We start from the raw sequence: 16,731 nt of genomic DNA, 5'->3' as shown, positions 1-16,731 counted from the left end.
TCTCAGGGGGACACGGCGAAGCCCGTGGCGGAGTCGGCGTGACAAGAGCGTGGGACCCCAAAGGGAACTTTAGCTGAACTCATGACCGAAGAGCTGAGTCGCGCAGGGACTGCGACTCCCTGCGACCGGAGACCCTGGAGTACGCGCAAATCGTGGCACGAGATACTGCTCCAGACGTTATTCGTAACCAGCGTTGAAAGGCCTCACGTGTATTCCCATGGATAAAGGCCCCTGGAGCATCCCCGTGGTACTACCAAGGGTGCTCACGGCATCATCAATGGTCCCCACGGCTTACAGGGCCATCACAGAAGCCTGTGGTCCCCATGGTGCCACGAAGGATGCTCATGGTGCCATCCGTAGTGCCCACAGTCCCCGAGGTGCCACTGAAGATGGGGACTGGTCCTGGTCCTGGTCCTCATGATGCCACCAAGGATCTCCACTAGGATCTGCAGAGACCCGCAAATCCGCGGAAAGAGCCATGGACACGGTCCCCCGTGGGTCCGTCCCCCCCTTCCCTTCTCCCCCCGTCCCCGCTCCCGGCGGGCATGAATGGAGCGGGGCGCTGCAGGCATGAATGAGGGGGCGGGGCCTTGCCAGCAGGGGGCACCACAGGCGCAGGTGGCTCCTCCCCCTTCCCAGGGGTAATGACTGACAGCCGCAGAAACCAATGGCTACGCAGAGGCGGGAGCCCGTCTCCGCCTGACAGCCAATAGCAGCGGTGCGCGGCGCGGCTAACGGCCGCCTGCGGGGAGGCGGGGCGGGAGGGAACAGGCGGCGGCGGAAGCCAATGAGACGCCGGGGCGAGGCGCAGCCGGCCAATGGGGCGGGGGAAGGGCCGCGGGGAGGCGGGGCTGCGGCTGAGGCGGCGGAGGAGCGCGGCGGGCGGTGAGTGAGCGGGGCCGGGCCGGGGGGGGGTCCCCGGCCCCCAGCAGCGCCCCCCGGCCAGGCCTGCCCGATCTCTGCCGCCTGAAGAGCCCCCGGTACGGCCAGAACAGACCCCGGGGCCCTGCTCCCCCCAGAGCCCCCATAAAGCCCTGTCGTACCCCCTCGAACAGCCCCCCCGAGCCCTGCCCACCCCCACCTTCCGGAGCAGCCCCCCCCCAACCAAGGCCTGGGCTCTCCCCGTGTCCCTCTGTTCTCCCTCCCCCCGCTTCAAACTGCCCCCCCCGCCCCGGTCCCCAAATGACCCGGTGGGTCCCCTCCGTGCTGCGGCCTCCCCTCCCACTCCCCCTGTCAGCGTCCCCCAAAAAATCTGTGCCACACCCCCCCCCCCCATACACCCACCACCTCAGAGTCCACCCTAAACCCCTCCCCCCCCAGCCCCTTGGACCTGGGTCCCGTTTCCCAGGGGTGCCCCCCCCCCACCTCCTGGGGGTGCCTCCCGCAGGTCCCAAGCGTGCTCTCCCCCCCCCCGCAGGTTCCCCCCCGCCCCCGCGCCAGCGTCATGGAGGAGCCGCGGTACCTGCAGGCTGACCTTGCCTTCCGGGGCGGGGGGCACACCGTCCGGCTGCGCCTGGCCCCCGCCGCGCTGGGGGTGGAGGTGGAAGCCCACGGCACCATGGACCAGTGGAGGGGCGAGTTCGACGCCGCCTGTGAGTCCCGGTGGAGGAGGGTGCGGGGGGGGACACGCACATTCCCCCCGGAATGCTGACTGACTGGACCCCCCCCTTTCCTTGCAGTCATCGAGGAGCTCACCCACAAAACGGGGAATTTCAAGCAATTTGGGGTTTTCTGCAGCATGCTGGAGTCGGCGCTGACGCAGGTGAGGCCGGCGACGTCCCTGCCGTGTTTCGGGGGGGTTGTGTGTGTGTGTGTCCCACTGAGCCCCCCCCTCCCCAACTTTTCCCTTCCGCAGAGCAGCGAGTCCGTCAGCCTGGAGCTCCTCACCTACGCCGACCTGGAGGCCCTGCGCAGCCGCAAAGTGGGGGCCATGCCCCGGCCTCCCCCCTCCACCGCTTCCCCTCTCAATGCCAAGCGCTACCTCATCCTTGTCTACTCCGTCGAGTTCGACAGGTAACAGGGGACAGCGAGCGGGGGGGCAGGACCGGGGGGACACTACCCTCACCCCCCCTGCCATATTGCCCCCCCCCTTCCAGGATCCACTACCCGCTGCCGCTGCCCTACGCCGGGAGGCCGGATCCTGCTGCGCTGCACCGCCTGGTGCGGGAGCTGCGAGAGGAGCTGGCGCGGCTCCGGGCTCGGCGCAGGGACGATGGCCGAGATGCCGAGATCCGGCACCTGCAGGACGGGTGAGCTGTGCTCGAGTCAGCGGGAAGGGTTCGGGGGGACCCCAGAGCCAGGAGGGACGCCCCCCCCAACCTCCCCCCCTCACCACATACCTCGGCAGGCTGCGGCGGGCGCTGGAGAAGCGGGCAGCAGAAGCAACGGCACTGCGGAGGATGAAAGACGAGCTGGCGCGGGAGAAGGCCCGGCACCAGCGCGAGCACCGGCAACTGGCTGCTGAGGTGGGCTGGGGGGGGCTGGGGGGGGCCGGTGGCAGCAGAGGGAACCTTTCATCCCCCCGCATCTTGCAGCTGGCGGAGGTGAAGGCGTCGGAGCGGAGGCTGCAGCAGCGGGTGAAGAGCCTGACGGCCGAGCTGGCCTCCTGCAAGAGGGGGTGAGGCCGGGCTGGGGGGCACGGGGAGCGGGGGGCCCTGCCTGGGCGTGAGGTGTGCCCCCTGACCCCCCCCCGCCCTCACGCCGCCGGTCCCCTCAGCAGCCACCGGACACCCGTCGGCACGGCCAGCCGTCCCCAGGAACGACGCTCGGCGTCCCGGGAAAGCCGCCGTGGCGGCCAGGGCCGCCCCCCGTCACGGTCCCCATCACCCGCAGGTGGGGGACGCTGAGGGACACACGTGGAGTGAGGGGGGGGACACATGGTTTGCCCCCCCTCCCTGCCCCAACACCCTCCTCTACCCCCCGCCAGGCTCCCGCCCGCCGCGCTTTGACCCCACGGCCTTCGTCAGGGCCCGTCAGCGGCGGCAGGAGGCCGGGCTCAAAAAGTAAGCGGTGACATTGGGGTTGTCACTGTCCCCATCCCCTGTCCCCCCTCAGCCCCCCCCCCCCCGCCCTTAACCACCGTCTCCCTTGGGTGCAGCCAGCGGCACGGGGCAGCTTTCGGCAGCGCCAGCCCGGCGAGGAGCCGTGGTCGCAGCTCCTCGGGTGAGTGGGGATGTGCTGAGGGGTGGGAGTGGGGGGGCACCCGGGGTGGGGGGAGCACCCACTGGGTGCTGGGGCTCCTTCGCCCCGCCCCCCCCCAACTCCCATTTCTCCCCACAGCCGAAAGCTTCCGGAGCCGGCGCTCGGCGGTGAGTTCCAGCAGTGAAGCTGATGAGCGGTCCAAGCCCCTGCCCCCCAGGTAACCGCCAGGGTGGGGGGCAGCGGGGGGGTGTGGGGTGGGGGGCAGGATGTTTGCTCCCCCGCCCCCCCCAGCACCCCTTAACCCCTCCTCCCTCCGTGGGGCAGAGGCAGGAGGGAGACCCGCGCCCAGAGAGCTCTGAGTACCTTATCTTGGAACAGCCCTGGCGTGGTGAGTGGCCCCCCCAGATGCCTGGGACACCCCCCCCGCCCCGATTCCCCTCCCCAGCTTTGGGGGGTCTCCCCCCCTAAGTGGGGTGACAGGACACCGGTGCCACCGCCACCTCCTCCCTCTCTCCCCAGGCCCCCCGCCCGGCTGCCGGCCGCAAGGCGCCCATGGGCAGCGTAGCCAGCGAGCGCCCTGGGAAAGGTGAGCGCCCCCGTGCATTTTCCGGGTGTCCCCCACCCCGATTTAGGTCGGTTTTTAACCCATTTTCCCTTGTCCCTGCCCCCCCCCCCCCCCCCCCCCGCAAAGAGAACTGCTCTGAGGAGCCCTCGGCCGAGCTGGCCGAGATCGACGCCCGGCTGCAGGCGCTGCAGGAGTACATGGAGAGCCTGGACACCCGCCTCTGACCCCCCCGGGGCGCCTCCACACCCGCTTCGGGGACTCCCAGGGGACCCCTGGGGACCCTCAGCTCCCCCCCTGTGTCCCCAGGGGGTGACAGCACTGGCACAGGGGGGGCAAATGTCCCCCCAAATAAACCTTTGTATGGCCTCAAGGTGTGTCCCGCTGCTTGGGGGGGGGCCTGTGTGTCCCCACTCACTGTCCCCTGCCCCGTGTCCTGTTTCTGGGGACGTGGCAGGAGGGGGGACGCTAGGGACATGGCCGGGGGTGACAGGGGACAGTGCCACGGCTTAGGGACATGGGGGACACAGACCATGGCCCAGGCCACCACGATGTGACACCCGCACCCATGTCACAGCTACCCTGCACCCCGCCTCCGATGGCCTGACACCCCTTCAGGTGGGTGTCCCTGCATCCCCTCCGGTGACACTGCTGTCCCCACAGCGCTGGCCAAGCCCCCTGCTGTAGCTGTGCCACATTTTATTCAGCTCCATGTCATACAAAATGGTGGCGTTTTGGGACAACGGTGGCTGGAGCCAGCCCAGGGCCACAGTTCAGTGACGCTGGCAGCCAGCCACGAGGCCACCAGTGACAATGCCACCAGAGCACGGAGGTGCTGGGGGTCCGGGCGGCCAGTCTCTCGCGCCGAAGCCACATTTCGTGCCACCATGGCCACACCGGTGACGATGCTGCCACCACGGCACAAAGGTCCTGGGGACAGCGTGGGGTGCTGGAGCCACGACTCGGTGACGGTGCCACCACAACCGTACCCTCGGGAGGGTGCTGCGGTGACAACGCCCGCGGTGACCACCCTGCCACAGAGAACACGGTGCCAGTGACACCATGAGAATGCCAGTAGCGCCACGAAAACGCTGGTGATGCCACGAGGATGCCGCTGCCTACAGCGCCGGCGGTGCCACGAGGATGCTGGTGACACCATGTGGTGACACTATGAGGATGTCGGTGATGCCAGGAGGACACTGGTGAGGCCACGTGGTGATGCGGATGATGCCAGCTTGCGATGCCAGGAGGATGCCGGTAACGCCACGAGGACGCTGGCGATGCCATGCGGTGATGCTGGTGACGCCATGAGGATGCCGGTGACACCACGGGGTGACGCTACGAGGATGCCGGTGACGCCACGAGGACGCTGGCGATGCCATGCGGTGATGCTGGTGACGCCATGAGGATGCTGCTGCCCGTGCTGTCCGGCAGACGGTGACAGACAGTGACGCTGCCGGGGGGTGCCAGCGGCAGAGAGGCCGGGGGCGGCGGGTGCCAGGCCCCGGCGTCATCGCTCAGAGCGCGGGCAGGCGGATGTCGGGCAGGAGGCGGCAGGCGGTGACAATGTCGACGGTGGCGGCCACGGCGCGCAGGTCACGACGAGCCAGGCGCAGGCAGTGGGCAGCGGCGGCGGCGGTGGCCTGTGCCCGGCCCAGGGCCCCCCCCAGCCCCCCAAGGTGCCGGGCGGCGCTGCCGTAGCTCTGCCGCAGGGCGCTGCCCACCGCCCCCCGCAGCCGCCCCGAGCCCTCCCACAGCCGCTGCTGCAGCAGTGAGGGGCCCCCCCGGCCCCCCCAAACCACCGCCGGCTCCTCTGCCAGCAACGGGGGGGGCTTCGGCCTCTCACCCCCCTCCTCCTCCTCCTCCTCCTCTTCTTCGGTCTCAGAGGCTTCACCCGGCACCTTCAGCCCGGCCCCGGGGACCCCCCCGGTCGCCCCCCCCAGCAGCTCCGGCTCCGAGTCGCTCTCGGAGGCTTCGCCCGGCACCACCCTGGGGGGGCGGGGGGCGGCCATGGCCTGGGGGAGGACAGCAGGGGGGTCAGGGGGACAGCACACCCCACCCCCCCCCCCCCCGGTGTCCCCAACCTCTGCCCCCCCGCCTCCCGCCGTGCTCAGTCCCCCCCCCGGGTCCCCTCGACCCTCTGACCCCCAACCAAGCCTCAGCCCCTCCCCCAGCCCAGGGACCTCCCGGCCCCACGGAGACCCCCAGTTCCTCCTCCCCACGCCCAGGGAACACCCCCCCCCCGGCGGCCCCAGCCCCCGGGCTCTGCCCCCCCGGGACCCCCCGGCATCTCCCACCTCCAGCCCGGCGCCGCCGCAGGTCACATGACAGTGGGCACCGCGTCACGTGCCGGGGGGAGGGCAGCCTCCATCCCGGAAGTGCCCTTGCGCGGCGCATGCGCGGGGCGGGCGGCGGGGTGCGCTCTGCCCCCTGGCGGCGGGGCGGGGGGGGGGCGCTGCGGCGGGGGGGGCGCTGGGGGTGTGGGGGGGTACTGGGGAAACTGGGGGTTACTGGGGGTCTGGGGGAGACGGGGGGTTGCTGGGAGGGAGTGGGGGGACTGGGGGTCTGGAGAGTACTGGGGAAACTGGGGGGGGAATGGGGGTTGCTGCGAGGGACTGGGGGAACTGGGAGTCTGGGGGGGGTACTGGGAAAACTGGGGGAGACTGGGGGATACTGGGGGTTACTGGGAGGGATGGGGGGGACTGGGGGAGACCGGGGGTTGCTGGGAGGGACTGGGGGTCTGGGGGGTACTGGGGAAACTGGGTGGGGGGGACTGGGGGAGACTGGGGGTCTGAGGGGGCATACTGGGGGAGAATGGGGGAGACTGGGGGGGGGGATAGGGGAGAATAGCGGGGTACTGGAGGGACTGGGGGACACTGGGGTGACGTGGGGGTACTGGGGGGTACTGGGAGGGATGGGGGGGGACTGGGGGAGATTGGGGTCACGGGGAGGGACGTGGGGTGGGGGAGAGGAACTGGGGGAGACTGGGGGGGGACTGGGAGGAACTGGGGGAACGACCTGGGGGAGACTGGAGGGTACTGGGGGAGACCGGGTCACTGGAGGACACTGGGGTGGGGGCGGGGGGGTACCTGCAACACCCTCAACCTCCCAGGACCCCTGAGACACCCCCCCCCAAAACACCCTGACCCCAGGAGAGTGGGTGCTGGGGGGGGGGGGGCTGGGTGCCCCCTGTCACCCGTGGGTGCCCCCAGCTGAGCCCACGGGGTGCTGGGAGCCGCCGGCGGGGGGGGGGGGGGTGGGCTGGTGGTGGGTGTGCACCCCCCCGTGGGTGATCGCAGGACACCCCCCACCCCCCGTCCCAGCTCTACAGATCCCATAGGACCCCCCCCCACCCCCCACTCACCAGCTTGCCGATGGGGGGCTGGGAGTCCATGGGGCCTGGGGGGGGGGGGGGTTACCACTGTCCCGTCCCCCCCCCAACTCCCATTTCTCCACGGTGGCACCTGCGCGGAGGGTGTCACCATGTCCCCCCCCTTGTCCCCTGTGTCCCCATCGGGGACCCACTACCCCCCCCCCCCCCCCCCGCCCCCCGTCGCCGTGTTGTCCACACCCACCCTGTCCCCCGTGGGGCCGGGAGGGCTCTGGGGGGGGGAGGGGGGGCGCTGGGACACAGGGACCCCGGTCACGGCCTCCCGGTGACGCACGTGGCTGCTCAGCCCTTTTCGGGGCGCCGAGGCCACCGCCAGGAGATGCCACCGCTGCCACCCGCCCCCACGCTGGCCCCTTACGGCCCCCCTGTCCCCCGGCTGCCCTCTGCGTCCCCACGTCCCCTGCATCCCCCGGGTCCCCTCCGTCCCCTGTGCCCTCCTTGCGCCCGCTTGTCCCCAAGTCCCTCCAGCCTTGTCCCTGTGTCCCTGCGTGTGTCCCCCCACCCACATCCCTGGTGTCCCTCATGTCCCCTGGATGGGGCGGGCACGGTGGCCATGAGTGTCACTGGCGCTGGTGGCTGGCGGGCAAGCAGGTTCCTCTGGCAGGAGCCACTGGCCACAGGAAGCGGCGATGTCACGGCGATGTCACGGCGATGGCGGGGCGATGGCGCGGTGATGATGGCATGGCCGTGTCACCGGCAGAGGCGGGCAGCGAGCGGCTGTCCCCTCAGCTCTGCCGGCGGCCGCTGGCTCCTGGCCCTGCCTGACGGGAGCCTCCGCGTCCCCAGTGTCCCCGCAACCCCCCCAGTGTCCCCTCTGTCTCCCCGGTGTCCCTGTGTCCCCTCAGGCCTCCTGTGTCCCCCTCAGCCCCACCGTATCCCCTTTGCCCCTGTGTCCCGCGTGTCCCTGCACCCCCGTGTCCCCCTGTCACCGCATACCCCATGTCCGCCCCGCGTCCCTGCTGTCCCCCACGTCCCCTCAGGTCCCCTGTGTCCCCTGCACCTCCCCACGCCCCCCCATCCCTGCATCTCCCCGTCTTCCCCCCGTCCCCTGCATCCCCCCCTGTCCCTGCATCCCTGATGTCCCCCCTGTCCCCTGCATCCCCCCCGTCCCTGCATCCCTGATGTCCCCCCCTGTCCCCTGCATCCCCCCCTGTCCCTGCATCCCTGATGTCCCCCCCTGTCCCCTGCGTCCCCCCCGTCCCTGCATCCCTGATGTCCCCCCTGTCCCCTGCATCCCCCCCTGTCCCTGCATCCCTGATGTCCCCCCCCGTCCCCTGCATCCCCCCCTGTCCCCTGCATCCCCACATCCCCTCTGTCCCTGCGTCCCTCATCCCTCCAGTCGTGTCGTCCCCCCCCCCCATATCCCCTCCACCCCCCACGTCCCCATGTCCCCTTCAGCCCCCGCCATCTCTGGCGGGACGCGTCCCCTGCCCCGTCTCCCCGTCCCACCCCACACCCCCGTCCCTCCGTGGGGGCTGGAGCCTCCGCGGGCGTTGCTGGGCCCTGACTCAGGCGAAGCTCCCGCCGGCGCAGCCGGAATTTCTACCTGATCCACACCTAATTATTTCCTTCCCGGCCCAGCAGCGGCGGGGGCCGGATCCTGACCCAGTATAAATCCAGTGGGGAGCGGAGCCGGGGACCGATGTGGCCGGAGGCAGACGGGGATGGAGCCGGAGGCGCTGCCAGGGGTAGGATGGGGACGGGGACAGGGCGGGATGAGGCCCTGGGGGGTGGCCCTGGGGCAGCTTGTGGGGGGTACGGGGCGGGGGGGAGAGGGTGCGGGGCCCCAGCCACCAGTGTCCCCAGTACAGGCTGCCCCATGGTCACCAGTGTCCCCAGTATAGGCTGTTCCATGGTGACCAGTGTCCCCAGTACAGGCTGGGCTATGGTCACCAGTATCCCCAGTACAGGCTGGGCTATGGTCACCAGTGTCCCCAGTATAGGCTGTCCCATGGTGACCAGTGTCCCCAGTACAGGCTGCCCCATGGTCACCAGTGTCCCCAGTATAGGCTGTTCCATGGTGACCGGTGTCCCAAGTACAGGCTGGGCTACGGTCACCAGTATCCCCAGTACAGGCTGCCCCATGGTCACCAGTGTCCCTGGTATAGGCTGTTCCATGGTGACCAGTGTCCCCAGTACAGGCTGCCCCATGGTCACCAGTGTCCCCAGTACAGGCTGGGCTATGGTCACCAGTGTCCCCAGTCCTGGCTGACCCTGTGCCCCTTTTGCAGGCTCTAACAGAGTCCCCAGTTCAGGATGTCCCAGTGCTCCCAGTCCAGCCTGCCCCCACAGCTCCCAGTGCTCCCAGTCCAGGCTGTCCCCATGGCTCCCAATGCTCCCAGTCCAGGCTGCCCCCATGGCTCCCAGTGCTCCCAGTCCAGCCTATTCCATGGCTCCCAATGCTCCCAGTCCAGGCTGCCCCCATGGCTCCCAGTGCGCCCAGTCCAGGCTGCCCCCATGGCTCCCAGTGCTCCCAGTCCAGGCTGTCCCCATGGCTCCCAATGCTCCCAGTCCAGGCTGCCCCCATGGCTCCCAGTGCTCCCAGTCCAGGCTGCCCCCATGGCTCCCAGTGCTCCCAGTCCAGCCTATTCCATGGCTCCCAATGCTCCCAGTCCAGGCTGCCCCCATGGCTCCCAGTGCTCCCAGTCCAGGCTGCCCCCATGGCTCCCAATGCTCCCAGTCCAGGCTGCCCCCATGGCTCCCAGTGCTCCCAGTCCAGCCTGCCCCCATGGCTCCCAGTGGTCCCAGTCCAGGCTGTCCCATGCTCCCCAGTGCTCCCAGTCCAGGCTGTCCCATGGCTCTCAGTGCTCCCAGTCCAGCCTGCCCCCATGGCTCCCAGTCCTCCCAGTCCAGGCTGTACCATGCTCCCCAGTGCTCCCAGTCCAGGCTGTCCCATGGCTCTCAGTGCTCCCAGTCCAGGCTGCCCCCATGGCTCCCAGTGCTCCCAGTCCAGGCTATTCCATGGCTCCCAGTGCTCCCAGTCCAGCCTGCCCCCACGGCTCCCAGTGCTCCCAGTCCAGGCTGCCCCCATGGCTCTCAGTGCTCCCAGTCCAGGCTGTCCCATGGCTCCCAGTGCTCCCAGTCCAGGCTGCCCCCATGGCTCTCAGTGCTCCCAGTCCAGGCTATTCCATGGCTCCCAGTGCTCCCAGTCCAGGCTGCCCCCATGGCTCCCAGTGCTCCCAGTCCAGGCTGTCCCCAAGGCTCCCAATGCTCCCAGTCCAGGCTGCCCCCACGGCTCCCAGTGCTCCCAGTCCAGCCTGCCCCCATGGCTCCCAGTGCTCCCAGTCCAGGCTGTCCCCATGGCTCCCAATGCTCCCAGTCCAGGCTGCCCCCATGGCTCCCAGTGCTCCCAGTCCAGCCTGCCCCCATGGCTCCCAGTCCTCCCAGTCCAGGCTGTCCCATGCTCCCCAGTGCTCCCAGTCCAGGCTGTCCCCATGGCTCTCAGTGCTCCCAGTCCAGGCTGCCCCCATGGCTCCCAGTGCTCCCAGTCCAGGCTATTCCATGGCTCCCAGTGCTCCCAGTGCTCCCAGTCCAGCCTGCCCCCACGGCTCCCAGTGCTCCCAGTCCAGGCTGCCCCCATGGCTCCCAGTGCTCCCAGTCCAGGCTGTCCCCATGGCTCCCAGTGCTCCCAGTCCAGGCTATTCCATGGCTCCCAGTGCTCCCAGTCCAGCCTGCCCCCACGGCTCCCAGTGCTCCCAGTCCAGGCTATTCCATGGCTCTCAGTGCTCCCAGTCCAGGCTGCCCCCATGGCTCCCAGTGCTCCCAGTCCAGGCTATTCCATGGCTCCCAGTGCTCCCAGTCCAGGCTGTCCCATGGCTCCCAATGCTCCCAGTCCAGCCTGCCCCCATGGCTCCCAGTGCTCCCAGTCCAGCCTGCCCCCATGGCTCCCAGTGGTCCCAGTCCAGGCTGTCCCATGCTCCCCAGTGCTCCCAGTCCAGGCTGTCCCCATGGCTCCCAGTGCTCCCAGTCCAGGCTGCCCCCATGGCTCCCAGTGCTCCCAGTCCAGGCTATTCCATGGCTCCCAGTGCTCCCAGTCCAGGCTGTCCCATGGCTCCCAGTGCTCCCAGTCCAGGCTATTCCATGGCTCCCAGTGCTCCCAGTCCAGGCTGCCCCCACGGCTCCCAGTGCTCCCACTCCAGGCTATTCCATGGCTCCCAGTGCTCCCAGTCCAGCCTGCCCCCACGGCTCCCAGTGCTCCCAGTCCAGGCTGCCCCCATGGCTCCCAATGCTCCCAGTCCAGGCTGCCCCCATGGCTCCCAGTGCTCCCAGTCCAGCCTGCCCCCATGGCTCCCAGTGCTCCCAGTCCAGGCTATTCCATGGCTCCCAGTGCTCCCAGTCCAGGCTGCCCCCACGGCTCCCAATGCTCCCAGTCCAGGCTGCCCCCATGGCTCCCAGTGCTCCCAGTCCAGGCTATTCCATGGCTCCCAGTGCTCCCAGTCCAGGCTGTCCCATGGCTCCCAGTGCTCCCAGTCCAGGCTATTCCATGGGTCCCAGTGCTCCCAGTCCAGGCTGTCCCCATGGCTCCCAGTGCTCCCAGTCCAGGCTATTCCATGGGTCCCAGCACTCCCAGTCCAGCCTGCCCCCACGGCTCTCTGTGCTCCCAGTCCAGGCTGTCCCATGGCTCCCAGTGCTCCCAGTCCAGGCTGTCCCATGCTCCCCAGTGTCCCCAGCACCCCGGTACCCAGCCAGGCGGTTTGTCCCGGTCAGTCCCCATCACTCCACTCCAGTCCTGCCCGCTCCGGCCTCGCGCCCCTTACAGACCCCCTGTCACCCAGGTCCCCCCCGTCGTCCCCACGGGGGCGCTCAGGGAGTGGCCATGGGGACCTGAGGCCCTCGGGGACAAGGATGGGGTCACACAGCGGAAGAGCAGGATTTTGGTGCCGACCCTCCCTAAAACCACCCCAAAACCATGAGGCGGCTCTGTCCCCACGGTGTCCCCCTGTCCCCATGTCCGCATGTCCCCATGTCTGTGTGTCCCCATGTCCGTGTGTCCCCATGTCCCCGTGGTGTCCCCATGTCCCCGTGTCTCGATGTCCCCGTGTCCCCATGGCGTCCCCATTTCCCCATGGTGTCCCCACGACCAAGCGTGCCCATATGCCCATGTCCGTTTGCTCCTGCGTCACCCGTGTCCCACCGTCCCCGAGGTGTCCCTGGGGGGTGCAGTGGGTGCCCCACGTCCTCCCCTCTGGCAGGGTGCCTGCTCGCCGGCGTGTGGGGGGTCCTCGTCGGGATCCTCGGGGTGCTGTGAGGAGCACCTGGCCTGCCTGGGCCTGGAGGGGGACACCTGCGCCTGCCGCGACGGCGCCTTCGTGGAGGTGGAGCCCGGGGACAACCAAGGTACGGGGGTGGGGGGACAGCAGCGGGGACAGAGGCAGCTGGGAGGGGCAGGCCCACCTGGCCTGCCTGGCCATCCCGTCCCCATCCCCATCCCATCTCCATCCCATCCCATCCCATTTCCTTCCCATCCCATCCCATCATCTCCTCCCCATCCCATCCCATCCCATCCCATCCCATCCCATCCCCATCCCCATCCCATCATCTCCTTCCCATCCCATCCCATCCCATCCCATCATCTCCTTCCCATCCCATCCCATCCCCAATGCCATCCCATCCCCATCCCCATCCCATCCCCATCTCCTTCCCATCCCCATCCCATCATCTCCTTCCCATTCCCATCCCATCCCCATCTCCTTCCCATCCCATCATCTCCTTCCCATCCCATCCCATCCCATCCCCATCCCATCCCCATCCCCATCCCATCATCTCCTTCCCATCCCATCCCCAATGCCATCCCATCCCCATCCCATCCCATCCCCATCTCCTTCCCATTCCCATCCCATCATCTCCTTCCCATCCCCATCCCATCTCCTTCCCATCCCCATCCCATCCCATGCTATCCCCATCTCCTTCCCATCCCATCCCATCCCATCCCATCCCAGATTTGGGGTCCCTGTGGCACCAGCACCCGTGTCCCAGGGTGGGGCAGGCTCCCCAGCGCCTGCAGACGTGGGGGGCGGCCAAGGGTCACGCCAACTGTCCCCTCCCGCTCCCCAGAGCTGCTGACGGAGGATGACATCTACTGCCGCTGCCTCTCCAAGACACTGTGCCACACGGCCACCCCCGTCACAGTCGGCTTCTACGCCCCCTGCGGCCACCGCCTCTACTCCCTGCTGGACAAGGTCACTGGTGGGTGTGGGGCCACGGGGCCACCACGGGTCACCCCCCCCGGGAGCCTCCCAGCCAGCCCCGCTGGCTTCGGGGGGGTCCCCATGGCACCAGCATCCCGCCCGTTTGCACCCTGGACTGGGGGGGTCCCTGTTGCAGCAGTGTCTTTCCTGGTCCCCCCACCTCGTCCCCAGATTTGGGGGTCCCTGTCCCTTGTCCCACCACCCCGTTTTCTTCTACAGCTTTGGGGTACCCCATGGCACTAGCACCCATCCCATCCCATCTCCTTCCCATCCCCAACCCATCCCATCTCCTTCCCATCCCATCCCATCCCTTCCCATCTCCTTCCCATCCCATCCCATCCCATCCCATCCCATCCCATCCCAGTTTCTCCCCTGGCTTTCAAGTCCCTCTTTCATAAACACCCATCCCACATCTCCCCTACATTTGGCGTCCCCCATTGCACCAGCTCCCACCCCACCCCATCCCACCCCATCACATCCCATCCCTATCTCCTTCCCATCCCCATCCCATCATCTCCTTCCCATCATCTCCTTCCCATCATCTCCTTCCCATCCCCATCCCATCCGCTCCCATTCCATCCCATCTCCTCCCCATCCCATCCCATCCCATCCCATCCCATCCCATCCCATCCCATCCCATCCCATCCCCATCCCATCTCATCTCCTTCCCATCCCATCCCACCCCATCCCATCCGCATCTCCTTCCCATCCCCACCCCATCATCTCCTTCCCATCATCTCCTTCCCATCCCATCCCATCCCATCCCCCCGTAAGGCTCAGGGCACCTTCACCCCCATGTCCCTCATCCCCGCTTTTCCCCCAAGGCTTCATGCGGCAGGAGATGGTGCGGCGGGAGGAGGCCGAGCTGCGCCGGAGCCACCAGAAGCCACGTAGCCCCGAGGGCTGGGGGTTGCTGCTGGTCCTCTGGTACCTGGCCTTCTACAAGCCCATCATCACCGAGAGCCACCTGAGGAGGAAGAACATCGAGTTCATCTTCATCCGCTTCAGCGCCTGGCAATACGCCGGCTGCGACAAGCTCTGGGCCGGTTTGGTCACCACCCTCTGTGACAGCATCCGCCACCATTTTGGGGCTCTGCCCCTCAGCGTCTACCATGTCATGGGCACCCGGCCCCGCTTCGCCTCTGGCTTCAGCCAGAAGGAATGGGTCCTCAAGACGGGCACCTGCCTCAAGCTCTGGGGGCTGCTCTTCGTCCTGGGCGCCGGCCTCACCATCCTGCTGGTGGCCCTCTTGGTGCCCGGCATCAAGGACCACCACGCCTTGAAGGTGGTGGGCAGCGCCGTCACCTCGCTCTCGGGTTCCGGTTTGGCGCTGGGAGCTTTCTCCATCCTGAAGAACCTGTTGATCAGCGAGAAGCAAAAGATCGAGCGGTTGACCAACAGCGAGAAGTTCACCAGCCAGTTGGGCTTCATGAGCAAGGTGCGCAATGAGGTGGAGGTGCTGGTCGACTTCTTGTCCTTCATGGAGATCTTTGAGCGCCGACGGCTCCGCGTGGTGCTGGAGATCACCAGCCTGGACATCTGCTACCCTGAGAAGGTGGCCGGCGTCCTCAATGCCATGAACACCTTGCTCTCCGAAGCCAACACTCCCTTCATCTTCATCCTGGCTGTGGATCCCAGCGTCATCGTCCCCTGCCTGGAGCAGACCGGCTGCATGAAGGGTCTTGCCGACAACGGTTACCTCTACCTCAACCGGACGGTGACGTTGCCCTTCTCCATCCCTGAGATGGGTGCCCGCTCCCGCCTGCGATTCCTGGAAGCCGCCATCCAGACGCGGGAGGACCTCATGTACCGCATCATCACCAGCAACGTGGAACGACGCCGAGCCAAGTGCCAGGCCGTCCCAGCGGTTCCCAGCCGGCAGGAGGCGGACGCCGAAGCCGTCCGCTGCATCCACGAAGCTTTCCGCTGCCTACACGACAGCACCGACCCTCTCGCCCGTTACCTCCCCACCAGCGGTGCCCACGTCCGTCGCATCGTCAACACCATCCCCATCACCCTACGGCTCCTCCTGCACCGCGCCGGCACCCCCGGCACCCCCTCGCCCCGCGCTGCCGCCGCTTGGGTGGTGTTGGCCGACCAGTGGCCGTGCCGGCTGAGCTGGGCGCTGCAGTGCCTGGAGGATGCCTGGCAGAGCCGGCCGACGGCGGATTTTGGCGCGCGATCCCTGTGGAGCATCTTCCAGGAGAACGTGGGGGAGCTGAGCTCCCTGCGGCAGCCCCTGCACAACGTCCTCAGCCTGGACGGGGACCCCGAGCTCTTCCAGACCTTCCTCGCCTCCGACTTCCCCTTCACCGCCCGCGACGCCCGCGCCTTCCTCGGTGTCACCGTCAACCTGGACCACTCCATCCGGCACAAGATGGGGCTCCTGCGCGGTCTCGACCGCCTGCAGAAAGCCACCGCCGCCCCGGTGTCCCGCGGTGTCCAGTGTCCCCACCCTGAGTGACGGCGGACGCTGGCATTGGGTCTCCGGTGATGCCTCTGGACGTCAGGCCCCCGAATTAAGCTTGGACGTTGGTGGCACCAGGGCACCCCTGTGGCCGGCAGCCAGAGGATGCCCACGACCTGTTGTCCTCCCCCAGCATATTTTTGGGACCTCTTTGGGGACAGGGACGGGGGACGATTCCCGTCCCGCTCGTCCACAAGAAGAGACGCTGCAGGAGGTGAAAATGCCACCAGGGGATGGAGCTGGGGCGACCGGAGGGGACCAGAGGAGACCCGAGATGACCCGGGGGGCTCCAGGGGGAGGTCGCTGCCATCCCAGGGACCCCGGCGCCCAAGTACCCACCGCCCCCCGCCCTGACACCCTCCAGGGAACGTCCCCTGGTGAGTGGGGCCCGTGGGGGGGGACACGACGACCCCAAGAAACCACGAAGCGGCCGCTGGCCTCACTGCCAGGGCGGCCCCAAAGGGCGGACGTCCTCGAGCCGTGTCCCTCAGGAGCTCCTCACGAAGCGCCCCCCCAGGACCGCGGGGGTCGTCCCATAATAAACCAGTTAATTAAACCTCGCGCTCTGCATCTTGACTTAAGTACGCTTTTTGGGTCCTCCTTAAGGGGGGGTGGGGTGGGGTGGGGTGTCTCAGGGGACGGAAAAGGCAATAAGGGGGGGGGGGGGTGGCAATTTTTGGGGGCGGGGGGGGGCGGGGGGTGGAATCAGCCCAAGGCGCCATTGGGAGGGATGGCGGCAGCAGGGCGCGGAGCCCGCGATTGGGATCCGGGGCATCGTCAGCGTTAATTGCCAGCCAGCTTCCCGCCGGCATCTCCCACCTGCTCCGAAAATCCTCCCCTGGGGAAGGCGGCGGGGGCGGGTGTAAAAATCTCCGCGTTTGCCTCGTCTTTTTCCCGGCAAGGCTCAAAAAAGCTGCGTTTTTGAAGCCGGGGGTGGGGGGATGACGCCGCCCGTAAGGCACCGAAAGAGAGAGGCCGGGGA

The 16,731-nt window shown here is 68.3% G+C and overlaps 3 protein-coding genes across 7 annotated transcripts; 2 read left to right on the top strand and 1 right to left on the bottom strand.

Moving 5' to 3' along the window:
• Positions 1-822: 822 nt before the first annotated feature.
• Positions 823-4,077, top strand: CCDC61 (coiled-coil domain containing 61). Of its 3 annotated transcripts, none has more exons than XM_063318540.1 (14): positions 823-885; positions 1,418-1,592; positions 1,680-1,762; positions 1,856-2,013; positions 2,097-2,249; positions 2,348-2,465; positions 2,535-2,617; positions 2,720-2,832; positions 2,927-3,002; positions 3,098-3,162; positions 3,280-3,358; positions 3,466-3,529; positions 3,661-3,727; positions 3,833-4,077. In XM_063318540.1, exons 2-14 carry the CDS (start codon positions 1,445-1,447, stop codon positions 3,928-3,930), a joined length of 1,305 nt encoding a protein of 434 aa, XP_063174610.1. In that variant the 5' UTR covers positions 823-885; positions 1,418-1,444; the 3' UTR covers positions 3,931-4,077. The 3 variants fall into 3 exon arrangements, with proteins under 3 accessions (XP_063174610.1, XP_063174608.1, XP_063174609.1); XM_063318538.1 differs by having other exon boundaries at positions 2,717-2,832; positions 3,833-4,076; XM_063318539.1 differs by having other exon boundaries at positions 847-980; positions 2,717-2,832.
• A 308-nt stretch (positions 4,078-4,385) lies between these two features.
• On the bottom strand, positions 4,386-6,086 carry BLOC1S3 (biogenesis of lysosomal organelles complex 1 subunit 3). Its single transcript, XM_063318544.1, has 2 exons — positions 6,001-6,086; positions 4,386-5,718 (listed from the first exon to the last, which is right to left on the bottom strand). Exon 2 carries the CDS (start codon positions 5,713-5,715, stop codon positions 5,221-5,223), a length of 495 nt encoding a protein of 164 aa, XP_063174614.1. The 5' UTR covers positions 5,716-5,718; positions 6,001-6,086; the 3' UTR covers positions 4,386-5,220.
• A 1,166-nt stretch (positions 6,087-7,252) lies between these two features.
• Positions 7,253-16,296, top strand: NKPD1 (NTPase KAP family P-loop domain containing 1). Of its 3 annotated transcripts, none has more exons than XM_063318523.1 (5): positions 7,253-7,803; positions 8,679-8,782; positions 12,287-12,431; positions 13,149-13,280; positions 14,107-16,296. In XM_063318523.1, the coding sequence occupies exons 2-5, from the start codon at positions 8,759-8,761 to the stop codon at positions 15,744-15,746; spliced, it is 1,941 nt and encodes a 646-aa protein (XP_063174593.1). In that variant the 5' UTR covers positions 7,253-7,803; positions 8,679-8,758; the 3' UTR covers positions 15,747-16,296. The 3 variants fall into 3 exon arrangements, with proteins under 3 accessions (XP_063174593.1, XP_063174594.1, XP_063174595.1); XM_063318524.1 differs by having other exon boundaries at positions 8,676-8,782; XM_063318525.1 differs by lacking the exons at positions 7,253-7,803; positions 8,679-8,782 and having other exon boundaries at positions 12,417-12,431; positions 13,149-13,273.
• The last annotated feature ends 435 nt before the right edge of the window (positions 16,297-16,731 follow it).

Source organism: Chroicocephalus ridibundus, chromosome 26, assembly GCF_963924245.1.
Source record: "Chroicocephalus ridibundus chromosome 26, bChrRid1.1, whole genome shotgun sequence".
NCBI lineage: Eukaryota > Metazoa > Chordata > Aves > Charadriiformes > Laridae > Chroicocephalus > Chroicocephalus ridibundus.
The sequence above is the reverse complement of the archived record's forward strand: the minus strand, read 5'-3'. Positions and strand labels throughout refer to the sequence as shown.

Coding starts and splice junctions, on each gene's coding strand:
- CCDC61 (XM_063318539.1), top strand. CDS start 1,445: ATGGAGGAGCCGCGGTACCTGCAGGCTGACCTTGCCTTCCGGGGCGGG. Junction 1,593..1,679: donor GGGCGAGTTCGACGCCGCCT/GTGAGTCCCGGT, acceptor CTTTCCTTGCAG/TCATCGAGGAGCTCACCCAC. Junction 3,530..3,660: donor CTTGGAACAGCCCTGGCGTG/GTGAGTGGCCCC, acceptor CTCTCTCCCCAG/GCCCCCCGCCCGGCTGCCGG.
- BLOC1S3 (XM_063318544.1), bottom strand. CDS start 5,715: ATGGCCGCCCCCCGCCCCCCCAGGGTGGTGCCGGGCGAAGCCTCCGAG.
- NKPD1 (XM_063318523.1), top strand. CDS start 8,759: ATGGAGCCGGAGGCGCTGCCAGGG. Junction 8,783..12,286: donor AGCCGGAGGCGCTGCCAGGG/GTAGGATGGGGA, acceptor CCCCTCTGGCAG/GGTGCCTGCTCGCCGGCGTG. Junction 13,281..14,106: donor CCTGCTGGACAAGGTCACTG/GTGGGTGTGGGG, acceptor TTTTCCCCCAAG/GCTTCATGCGGCAGGAGATG.